Here is a 12,592-nt window from a genome sequence, read left to right on the forward strand (position 1 = left end):
TTATAATCTAACATCTAAAGGTTTATTAATAAAAGAAAGAAAAGGTAGAGAGTAAGACTGTTAAAGAAAATACATTACATACATCAATAGCCAAATTCTTGATGCAGGCTCTTAGCAGACATGTTATAAACTGCTAGTTTACAAGTCTCCGGTGTACATCCTGTGTCAGGAAGGGTCAGCAATCCTTACCAGTTCTCTGTCCCCAGCAAGGATGCACCTGGAATCAGGAGCAAGATTGAAAACCAGATGGAGATGACCCCATGGATTTTTTATATTCCTGGTGTCTCCAAAATTGGAGCTGGTCACATGATCTAGTGACCTGTTTGTGTTTCACATGCAAGTAGCCATGAGCAAGTCTACCCATGGGTGCAACAGTGATCTGTCTGTTCACTTTAAAATCCAATAACGTGACACCAGCTAGCTCCATATTAGTACTAGATATCCCTGCCCCGCTCTCCCACCCTCCCCCCATGTTGCTGCCTCTGATAAAGAGGCAGCAGTGCCGAGGGAAGGCTGAAGTCAATACGTGCAGGGAGCCAACTTTCAAGTCAGCTCCTGCATGTATTGGCTCCTTCAGAGCCTCCTACAGAGCCTCCTTAAGAACCAGATTCCCTCAGCATCAGCTCCACACACACCCTACTCCTCTGCCACCCACGCTGCTGCCTCTATCGGAGGAGGAGCCTCTGTCTGCCATGAGCCTGTGCCTGCCATGGACAGAGGCTGTTCGCGGCAGCCTTCCCTATCCCCAACCCCAGCGCTGCTGCCTCCATCTGTAGGGAGCTGGGACCCAGGGTGGCAGGCAGCCAGTCTGTGCGGGGAGCTGGTTTTTAAACTGGCTCCCCTTGCAGACCAGCTCCCACCTGGCACCCCATGCTGCTGCCTCTGATACAGAGGCATCAACAGGGGTGGCTGGGCACTTCCCAGGAGTTGGGTCAGGAGTGCACTGGCTGCCAGCCCTGCCCTTGGGGACTATCAAATAGTCATGTAATGGCTAAAATTTCATGCAGTTACAGAACTATTCAGTTATACAATATCAAATATCCCTAATTCAAACCAAGCATCTGATTTCACATGGGCAAACTACAAGGCAAAAAATAAACTTGATCCCACTGAAGTCAGGGTACATCTACACTTGCTCCCTAGTTTGAGCTAGGGATGCAAATGTAGCTGACTGAAATTGCTAATAAAGCGCGGGATATTTAAAACCCTGCTTTATTAGCACTTTCGGTTGGCTTCATTTTCATCCTTAGCTCAAACTAGGGAGCAAGTGTAGTCGTATCCTCAATGACAAAACTTAAGTTGGACTCCAATGGACTCAAGATTTCATATGTGCATATGATAGGATGTTCATATCAATAGCAAGCACAGCAAATGTTAATCAAGTGAAAAGCTTTTTCACACTTTAGCTGTACAAAACCAAGCTCTTCTAGGAGAGGTAAAATATTGATGAAGCTAGATTTCTATGTGATATACAACACAATGGTGACCTTGTTTTTTCTGATGAAGTAAATGAGGCCTCCATGGACTATCAAAATGAAGGTTCTATTAATAGCGATATTATTTTTAGTTGTTTATAATAACCAAAGGAAAAAGCTTATTTGATCTGTTGATATCCAATGTTTTTATAAACCTTTAATAAAAAATATTATGAAAATGGTCTTTGTAGCCTTTTTTATATCATTGGCAATGAAAGAAAAGAGGGCGGGGAAAAAGCTTTTCAATTATTATGCAAAAATACATCTTGAAGTTGCACAGTAATGTATTAAACAAGAACAATGAATAAAATGTTATTCTCCCTCAGGCACATAGGCTCATTGTGCTGCCAGAAACAATCTAAAACAAATTTCCACCCAGTCTTTGTAGTTAAACATGAAGAAATTTATTTGAAGAAAATGCACTACAGAAAGGCAGAGAGAGCAGAGACTTCCATTATTGTTCTAAGAAACACTAGCCAAAATGATTATAAAACAGTCAATTCAAAGAATGTAAAATTAATGCCTACGAAATATAACTAAGAGAAGGGTCTTTTTAAACACAGAGATATTATTTCAGCTGTGAGATATGCTTGACAAAACTAATATTGTGATTTATATTAGAGCTAAATATCTTTTAGTGTTTGGAAATATTATACAGCCTATTAATGCATTCTCCAAACAGATTAAATAAATGGCTATTTTTACATATTTTTCATAAATTACAAATATTTTTTCTCATTCTTTTAATAACCTCTTGAAACTAAAATCAATGTGTCTACTGAAGTATATTTTTCCCACTGTGTATACACAGTGGCTGTGTCTAGACTGGCATGATTTTCCGGAAATGCTTTTAATGGAAAAGTTTTCCGTTAAAAGCATTTTCGGAAAAGAGCGTCTAGATTGGCACGGACACTTTTCTGCAAAAGCACTTTTTGCGGAAAAGCGTCCGTGCCTATCTAGACGTGCTTTTCTGCAAAAAAGCCCCGATCGCCATTTTTGCAATCGGGGCTTTTTTGCGGAAAACAAATCTGAGCTGTCTACACTGGCCCTTTTACACAAAAGTTTTGCGCAAAAGGACTTTTGCCTGAACGGGAGCAGCATACTATTTCCGCAAGAAGCACTGATTTCTTACAGTAGGAAGCCAGTACTTTTGCAGAAATTCAAGCGGCCAGTGTAGACAGCTGGCAAGTTTTTCCAGAAAAGCGGCTGATTTTCTGGAAAAACTGGCCAGTCTAGACACAGTCAGTGATTTGTTGTGGTAAGGTAGCTCTCCAGGGCAGAATTACTGACCGATTTAAAAAAAATCATGGGTTTTGTAAACTTATAATGGGGGAAAAAAGGTACAGTACCATATGAGTTATCAATGGTAATCCATCTTGACAGTGTCACTTAAACATTATGTGGTTAAAATATGCTAAGTTAGTAACATGTTATGCTCTTGAAATATTGACCCCCTCTTCATGGTAACAACTTATTGAAAACTTAGCTTATATACCAGTGGTCCCCAACGCGGTGCCTGCGGGCGCCATAGCGCCCACCAGGGCATTCGTGTGCGCCCGCCGACAACCAGGGCCGGCCCCGCCTCCGGCGCATGGGAGGCGCCGGCCCCAGGCACGCGACACGCACTGGCGCTGAGTGTGCGGTGCTTGGGCGGCCCCAGGCCAGGGGCACATGCGGGCGCTCGGGTGCGCGGTGCTCGAGCGGCACCGGTGCCGGCCCCAGGCGCGTGGCTCGGGCGGCAGCGCCAGCCCCGGGCCCATGGCACAAGGCGCTCAGGCGGCCCCAGCCCCGGCCCTAGGGCACACGTCGGCGCTGGGTGCAAGGGCATCCCACTCCCCTGGCGTGCCACCGGACGCGAAGCCTTGCCCCCGGGCACCCGGCGCGTGAGTGGCCCCCACCTCCCGGGCGCTCAGCGCATGAGTGGCCCCACCTCCTGGGCGCCCGGAGCCTCTAAAGGTTGGGGACCACTGTAATATACCATAACATAAAAAAAATTAATCTCAGCCAAAAAATTCTAATACCTTTTCTCAGGAAACCAACTCTAGAATATGTTGGTGTTTACCAAAATCCAGGCATGTTTCTATAAACCCTAGCTTTTTAAGAATGTGACAGCTTTGTCTACAACAACTTTGAAATATGATTTGCTATAAACTGCTTGAAACTGTGAGGTTTTAACAAAATCTGAAACATCTACATAAGAAGGGGAAAAGAGCTCTGAATAGATAAAAGTAAAATCTTGATTCTTATATAAAATGTAATGCATTTTAATATGATTTTTTGCCTGATTTATGTAAAGCTTTGTGTTTTTCATTTTCCCTAACCTGTCACACTATAGTGATGTATGATGCGTTTTAGCATCAAGTTTGCCATGAGCAATAAAGTCAGTGCCCCCAAAGAAATATGAATATATTTCCACCACTCCCCCACCACCAGAGTTTTCTATTATTTAGCTTATTTGGTTTCACTTCACATAGCTGGTTGACATCATTTTCACAAAGTCTCTGATACAAATATTTTAAGATTTTATATTTAAAAAATCTCAAAGAAGAAATGGATGGGATGAAACAGGGAGTACTCACCATAGTTGCAAAGCTAGGAATGAGGTCATTTGGGAAGAAAACAGGGGCACATTTTACCCCTTTGAGAGTCAGAATGCAAAAATGGAAACAGTATTGCTTATTGATAAAAATATACAAACTATTTCTCCTAAATAAAGATTATTGATACCCTATGCATACTTGGAATGTTCAAAAGTCACCAGATGAAAAACAAACACTGATGCATTCAGTAGTGATCCCTGTATATGAAGTTGTTTTACAGATTTTCAGATTGTAAAAATAAATAGAAAAGTAAACTACAATCAGCTGTAATACCAGAAATCCCTCTATTCGCCCTCAAGGAATACCAGAAAGGTTTCAAGCACAGCAAAAATATCAACTGGAATTCTCCCTCTGCAAAACAGTCTTCTAGGCACATCTTAAAAAAAGAAATACTTTCATACCTGACACAAAACCCATCAAGAAAATCTTGTATAAATCTATTATTATATAATTATTTAGCATTATTTAGTAAGTGTTCGTGAGTTTAATGTTGTGAAATAAAGTTGGTAAAAAAGGTTCTACTCTGATGTTTATTGGCCGCCCTTTACAAAAGTCTCATCATGCTGCAGAAACATGTCAATATGTTCTCTATCATTCAGAAATACTGCACAACCAAATTTAAGAATACTCTGAGGGTATAGAAGTCTGTAAATGAAATGTTAGCGTTTACAAACATGCAGAAGGAAAAAAGATTCATTGTATGTGTATAATAATCAAGAGAAATGGAATGATAAAATGTACTCACAAAAAGGAAGAAAACAATGTAGTCTTTCAACCTCATTAACAATGCTGCAGTCATGTAATATTCTACATGAATCTGTTAGCACAGATACATCTCTATCATTACCATAAATTAGCGCATATAACCCGCACACGAGTATTACCCACACCTGTGTATAATCCGCGGTTTTCCCTGATTGAGTAAAAAAAGTCTTGTATATCCCACGCACTTGTATAACCCACAAGAGATGAAACATGAGTAATGTTAATCCAAAGCACCTGTAATCAAGTGTTAATGAGCTGCAGCCGATAACGCCAAGCACTAAGTAGGCTATAACGCTTTTTGCTGGTATATAACCCCTTTTAACCACACTGCTTTTCCATTCATTTATTCCTTCAGTGGTTTTAACTTGTATTTTAAACTTTTTAAACCTTTTAAACATGCCTAAGCACAAGTCCTACACAGCCGATTTTAAATCACATGTAGTGGCATTTGCAAAGGACAATGGAAACAGAGCCACAGGGAGAAAATACTCTGTGAAGGAAAAGTCTGTTCAGGAGTGGAGAAAGGAAGAAACAGAGCTTGAAAAATTACACCCGAGAAAAGAGTGCAATGCGGACAGAAAGTTAAGTGGCCAAACCTGGAAGAAAACTTGTTGAAGTGGGTTCGTACACAGAGAGAGAGCAATCGTGCAGTGTCAACGGTAGCCATACAACTCAAGGCTCAACTCATGGCCATGGAACAGAAAATCTATGATTTTAAGGGGGGCTCGGGAAATAGGGTGTACAAATTTATGCGGAGAAACAATTTGTCAGTTCGTGCATGGACATCTGCTGGCCAATGGCTTCCCGACGAATGGGAAAAGAAAATGGATGATTTTAAAACTTTTGTACATAAAGAAATTCACCAGCTGGGCTTGAAACCAAGCAACATTTTTAACATGGATGAGGTGCCCATGTCATTTGATATTCCTGCTATGTGGTCTGTTGCAGAAACTGAAACGAAAACAGTATGTGTGGCAACTACCGGTCATAGTGCACCTGTTTTTCTGTAGTGTTGGCATGCTCAGCAAATGGTGATAAATTAAAACCTATGGTGATTTTTAAGAGGGTAACGATGCCTAGAGAGAAACTGCCGGCTGGCGTTTGTGGTGTTTGTAACAGAAAGGGCTGGATGAATACTGATGTAATGAAGATGTGGACAGACAGCTGCTTTCGAGGATGAAAAGTTTTTTTTTTAAATTCCTAAATCTCTGCTACTTTTAGATTTCTTGGCCGCCCACAAAGAAACTTCAGTCCAGAAACTTTTAAACTCCGTGGGTGCACATATCGCCATAATTCCAGGTAAGCTGACCGGCAAGTTGCAGCCACTTGATGTGACTGTGAACCACCCATTCAAGTGTTTCATCAGAGAGGAATGGGACAATTAGATGAGAAATGGGGAACACACATTTTGGCTGCTTGGGACAGAGTAAAATCGGCTACTATTCGCAAAGGGTTCCGCAAATGTGAAATTCTTCCCAACATTGACTCTTCAAACTCTGATTCCGAGGACGACAGCGATTCTGATTCTGCACCACAGACCTCAACTGTCATCAAGGTTGACCTAGCCTTGGCTATGGATTTTATGGATGTTTTTAAAGACAGTAACTTTGACAAGAGTTTTGATGGTTTTGAGAACTCAGATGCTGAGGAGGATTGCTGCTGATACTGATTCTAGAGATCAGAGTGAATGAGAATTCGAAGACGGCTTTTTTTTTAATTGTTTTTATTCTTTTACTAGTTGCACAGTAGACTAATGAATTTTAATGTATTTTAATGAATTTTAATGTAACTGCCTCTATTATTAAATTAAAATATGCTGCTTTTCTCAAGTAAGAGTCAGTACTTCCTGTACTTTCAGTAAAAAAACCCTGTATTACACGCGGACGAGGATAGCCCGGAGGGGGGGAGGTTATATTCACTAAAGTACGGTACCATTACGAGGGCCCTTACTCCTATAATGCACATTCTCCTGGAATTAGAAGTTAAAAACAAACTGAAATCTAATATTTATTAAGCTCTCTATCCAGTTCGGCTGGATATCTCTCTCCTAATATGATAGCATCTCCTCTGTAATATACTTATTTTGGTTAATTGACTGGAATAAGATTATGTGGGGATTGATGCTTCACTTCTCACACTTAGAATTATTACTAGCTTGGGTTGTCTACCTAATGTGAAAAGAAGGTCTGGTAGATGCAATTCGTCTATTGGGATCAACAGGTCTCTACAACATCCACTTTTCACCAAAAATAGCAATAAGAAAGTTAACCTGACAGCAACTCAATGCTGTTTATAGGATTTGCTGATACAGAAATATCAGTTGTATTCTACAGTGTCGGTAGCTGCGCTTCAATGGTTGCACATGTGCTTGGCTGAACAGTGTCTGCTAACTGCCTGGAGATTTCATGATGAAAAATGTTAGACAAATTCCATTCATTCATTTGACACAGATGAGAATCTGTGTTGGATCTTTGATAGCAAATCCTGAAAACCAGGTTTTACTACAGAGGAATAGAAACATTTGGATGAAATCTAAATTGTGAAAAGCAACACAAAAAGGAAGCAGTCTATATTTCTTCACCGTCTATTAAAAAAGAACAAAAGATTTAGAAAGGTGTACTTGCCTTATCCTCCAAGTGTAATTGTAAAAAGCGAAGGTAAGCCACAGGTGCAAATGCATCAGCTGAATGGACAACTACTTTGGATGAATCCCTAAAATATAGAATCATAAACACTTTATTTCAATGCAGGGTTTCATGGACAGGGTATGACCATTGTTCCTAACATGGTTTAACAACTGCTTCTCAAGAATTTTGTTACTATTTTGTTTAAAACTGATTAAGAGAAACTTTTTTGTCATACATTTTCTTTTAATATAAAGAAATCTCAGCATACTCCAGTAATTTGCATTTTATTTTGTTGTCATAAATTCAGAAAACATTAAACAATGGGGTTTTAGCTTCATCATCCTTTTCAACTATAAAATGTATTTACCATAAATGCAATCTATGTCCATACATGTGCAATCTATGTTTAAACTTTCAAAGCAGTGTAACCTGGAGTAAGTGTCAATGGAAATCAATCTCGATGTATATGAGTATAAATGACACGATGACTGAGTTCCAATGATTCAACAGCAAGTCAATCCTTTGTTAGTCAAGAGAACCACTGAGTTTTTAACTTCATCAGCATTTTAAATCTTGGGATGACTTCATTAACCATTGAATCATTCTCCGGGAATAAATTTTTACAAAATTAGCACTATAATATTTGTACCGTTGAGATATCTGAGTGTTCTATTTAACTGAATTACATCTTATGTTGAAGAATTACTAAGACACAATTTCCTGATGCTAAATGCACAAATGGGAATTGTGTAAACTTCAGATATGATGACTCAAATATTTAGTTTTCATTTTCACGGTCATAATCTGTCAACCCCCAAATCATAAGAGGCAATATGTACTGCATCCCTTGCAATAATTTAGCAATGTAATTAAGATAGCTAAGGAAAAATACAATATCAAAAGATGAAATACAAAATAAATCTCAGAAAGTGTAAGAGAATGCATACAAAACTATAAGGATATTTTTGTACTCAGTGAAGCTACTGGACCACAGATTGTTCATCTGGAATTGTTATATTGTAACTAGTCTTGGCATTTTCACTGAGGAAGTGTAAATACAGATAGTCTACTTTGTATGCTAAAACTCTTCAAGATGTAATTTATTTATAGAGTAAGTAAAAGATATCCAATGGTCAAAAGATACAATTAAGTTACAATTAAAGGGAGGACATAGGCATCAGCTGGAGAAACCAGTGCTTATAGTAATAACACAACTAACAAGTGTTCTTTTTGCAAATAATCCCTAGAACTGTTTGGCTCAGATCTTCAGCTGGTCTAAATCAGCATAACTGTATCAATTTCTAAAAGGTGACCTTGCTGTTATCAGGCCAACATTCAGTACAGGTAGCACTACCAGGAGCAAGCAGATTTAATTGGAAAATTCACTGGTGAATTTTACAGCTGCTCTGTTCCCAAAGGTTCACGATTTTGATATGACGTTTGTCTCATACAGTTGGAAAACACTGAAGAATGGTAATGGGCAAAAAGTGACTGCAAAAAGGTATCTTTTTATAGAAGACGCCTACTTTGCTCCACATTCAGACTTTCATTTTCTACTTCACGAACTAAAGTACGTTTTTACTACCAATACTTCAAAAAATATACCTGGCTCTGAAAAAATCGATATCAACATTGTGAGAGATAGGGGTGATATATGTGTTAAGACATCAACAGAATTACTAACTCTAAGTCCTACTGGTATTGCTACATTGGAAAATAATCCACCTTGTCATTCAGAACCCAGGTTCGATTTGTAGGGCTGGAAGTTTGAAAACCTCATATTAATTGATAATTGAAGATATTTTATATTATGTTTCTGAGAGAGAATATACGTGGACCACAAAATTCCATTTTTACATAATGATTTTTCAGAGGTGAAGCAATCTTTAAATAAGGGGCTTTCCTACATGAATAATTAGTTCACTTCATGCTGCAACAGTACTTCACACTAGCCTGCCTTGGTCCAACTATCGAAGTGCTGATGATGCCCATTAACAATTTGTGAGTATGCTTTGATATAGTTCTCTTTGAAATGAAACTAGCTCAAAGTAATCTAGTTGTTCATGGAGACAAGCCCTAAGACACAGTACTAAATACAAATTCATAGGTGCAGGGATTCAGATCCAACCAAACAGGAAACTCTTTCAAGTATTTGGTCAGAGTTTAATGACTTTCTTAAAGAATTCAGTATCATTTTCCTTTATAAACATTGTTTAGAATTGATCATTAAAAACTCAAATGATAATATAATGCCACTTGATAGCTTTAGTGAATGAATGATAATGTATTTTTTAATCAGGATCACTGTGAAATGATAATATGTGGCTTGGTAATACATAGTGATTAAATGAAGGCAATAAAATATTCCTGTATGAAAACAAATAATTATCTTAGTCATTCATTGTGAATTCTGTTCTCATGCAAAGTAGGAACTGGAAATGGATGAAAAACTGTCTTTGGAAACTGATGCTCACTATGAATAAAAACATACAATATGAGGTAGACTGTAAGAATTTAACAGGATCTCCTGATGATATTCTTGATAGATGTCTCATCTGAAGAAGTGGATTTTACCCTCAAAAGCTCATGATTTTATCTATCTATCTATCTATCTATCTATCTATCTATCTATCTATCTATCTATCTATCTATCTATCTATCTATCTATCTATCTATCTTGATAGACAGACAGACAGACAGAATCATGACTTTTACTAACGTTCCTCCTTTCTCTCCTAAATCTTATGTATCTTTAAACTTGCACCTCTTCAAATGTCTAATTCAATTAACTCAGCAAGTTTCCTCTTAAATTCTCTTCTGACATGGGAGTTGACATGAGAAATTTCAACAGTAAGAGTTATTTTCAAAAGGAGTTTAGTGGGGGAAGGGTAGGGATAAAACTATTGTCATAAGTGAAGACGAGTCACAGAGCCTTGACTAGACTTACATCATTCTGTAATAAACCAAGCATTACTATTGGAAATTTTCTCTTATCCGCAAATCTAACACCTTGCTTTTCTATTCAGAGAGAAACTTGAGGAAATCCATTTCGTAAGACATTACAAGTACGATAAAAACATCATCCAGGAAAAATACTACTCAGGAGTCTATTTAATATAATATAAGAGCTAGATTTTCTCTTTCCATATTTTGTAGGGAAGACTCATCTTCATTGGTTTCTGCTGGGATCTACATTTCATGCAGCCAAAGCTTTTTTTAGGGTGAAGAATTGGAGTAGTTTATTATGCAGGATTTTTAGAGGTACTTGTATAATTTCATCTAAGCTTCAAAATTTTACTGAGGTGAAATATATTTCAACTATGGCAACCTAATCCCCTAGAACCTACACCACCATAGTGAGTGGAATAGCCTAACAGTCTCTAGAGTACCTATAAAAATAGCCACGGTCCTCTAAGAAAGCAATACAAGATTCACAGGTTCATAGATACTAAAGCCAGAATGGACTGTTATGATCATCTAGTCTGACTTTCTATATAACATAGGCCAAAGAATCGCCCACCTCAAAATTTCCTAGAGCATATCTTTTAAAGAATCAACCCAATCCTGATCTTAAAATTCCCAATCATAGAGAAGGCACTGTGGCTGCCATAAATTGTTCTAATAGTTAATTCTCATTGTTAACATTTCTGATTCCTTGTTGCCCATCTGAATTTGTCTAGCTTCAACTTTCAGCCATTAGATCTTGTTATAACTGTGTCTACTTGAGAGAAGAAACCATTATAAAATATTTTCCCCATGTAGGTACTTACAGACTATAAGCAAGTCACTCCTTAGAATTCTCTTTGTTAAGCTAAATAGATGGCGCTCCTTGAGTCTAACACTATAAGCACACTTTCTAATCCTTCAAAAATTCTTGTGGTTATTCGGTGAATTTTCTCCAATTCTTGTGGTTATTCGGTGAATTTTATCCACCCTTAATTGCAAATTATTGCTAGGAGATATAAAAGAATGAGCCTGTTGAATACAACACTTAATGTTGTATGTGCCATAATGCTGACCTTCCATGAGTTGATATATCTGAAATGGCATGTGAGTGACATTCCATTATTAGATAATGCTTACTTGGATAAGAATAGGAACAGTCAAAACATCACTCTAAAAATATGCAGTCTAAGCTATAGTACGTGGAGAAACTTGAATCAAGATAGAAATTTCCCATACCCCTCTAAAGAGATTTTAACAATTTTTGGCAAAGAAATAAGGTACTCATGGTAAACTGGATGGATTCAAGCAAAGTTTACATTCAAAAATGTGCACTTAGTGACTGATGGAAAATGTTTAGCATTATCATTCTAAGTCACTAAAGTTGAAAAAAGGAGAAAAAAAGACACAGAGTTAATGGAACCCACAGGCTACTGATGTGGCAGTTTATCAAATGTAGCTGTAATGAAAGATAAATATTACAGGCAATTCGCACTTCATGAAAGGATAAAAGTGTCAGTGTGTAGGTACCAGTTTTACTGCAGGCCATAATCAGCAAGTAAACGAAAGTGCAAATGTCTAAAAAGTTTATAGCCTTCTATGAAGGCCTCGTCTTGTCAGGCATTGATTTAAGTTTTCAGAGGACTTTGCCAGTGTTAAACAAAGTGACTGTTTGTGAACTTAGAGGACATGTTCTACTCCTGCCAACAAATGTTGCCTCGAGCTAAATGTTAATATGTTCCCATCACTTAAATTTAAGGAAGGGAAAGAAACAGTTCCTTACACAACTATTTTCTTCTTAAACAGAGGACAGTCCAAAGTGAATGTTTCATATTCCCCACCTTCTCCACAAACATGAACTTCATACTTCTTAGAAAGCTGAGACAAAAGGAAAAAAACAGGTTGTTAGAACAAGTACTGCTCTTGCACATAATATTTTTGAAATTCAAAAAACAATTCTGCCACAGTTTTCCATCTCTACAGTATTTACACTTCACCATCCAGATAAAAAAATTTCAATAACTGCACCACAGTAGAAATAGAAATATGCTGAAATAAGATTCTTTTAGTAAACTGGCTAGAAAATACAATAACCTTTACAATTACTCCTCTATCTCATTATGCACAGTCTGGGAAATATCTTATGTTGTAATCTTCGACCAGAAGCTACTGAATTCAACAA

At 37.9% G+C, this 12,592-nt stretch overlaps 1 protein-coding gene across 3 annotated transcripts in view; it reads right to left on the bottom strand.

Moving 5' to 3' along the window:
• The window catches only part of DPH6 (diphthamine biosynthesis 6), a 349,028-nt gene that overhangs the window by 202,646 nt on the left and 133,790 nt on the right, over window positions 1-12,592 (bottom strand). For all 3 annotated transcript variants that reach the window (XM_075927014.2, XM_075927013.2, XM_075927012.2), the window contains 2 exons: window positions 12,194-12,288; window positions 7,465-7,552 (listed from right to left, as the gene is read on the bottom strand). In XM_075927014.2, coding sequence (XP_075783129.1) covers window positions 7,465-7,552; window positions 12,194-12,288 — 183 coding nt within the window. The remainder of the gene's footprint in view (window positions 1-7,464; window positions 7,553-12,193; window positions 12,289-12,592) is intronic.

Source organism: Pelodiscus sinensis, chromosome 5, assembly GCF_052426305.1.
Source record: "Pelodiscus sinensis isolate ZL-2025 chromosome 5, ASM5242630v1, whole genome shotgun sequence".
Taxonomy (NCBI): domain Eukaryota; kingdom Metazoa; phylum Chordata; order Testudines; family Trionychidae; genus Pelodiscus; species Pelodiscus sinensis.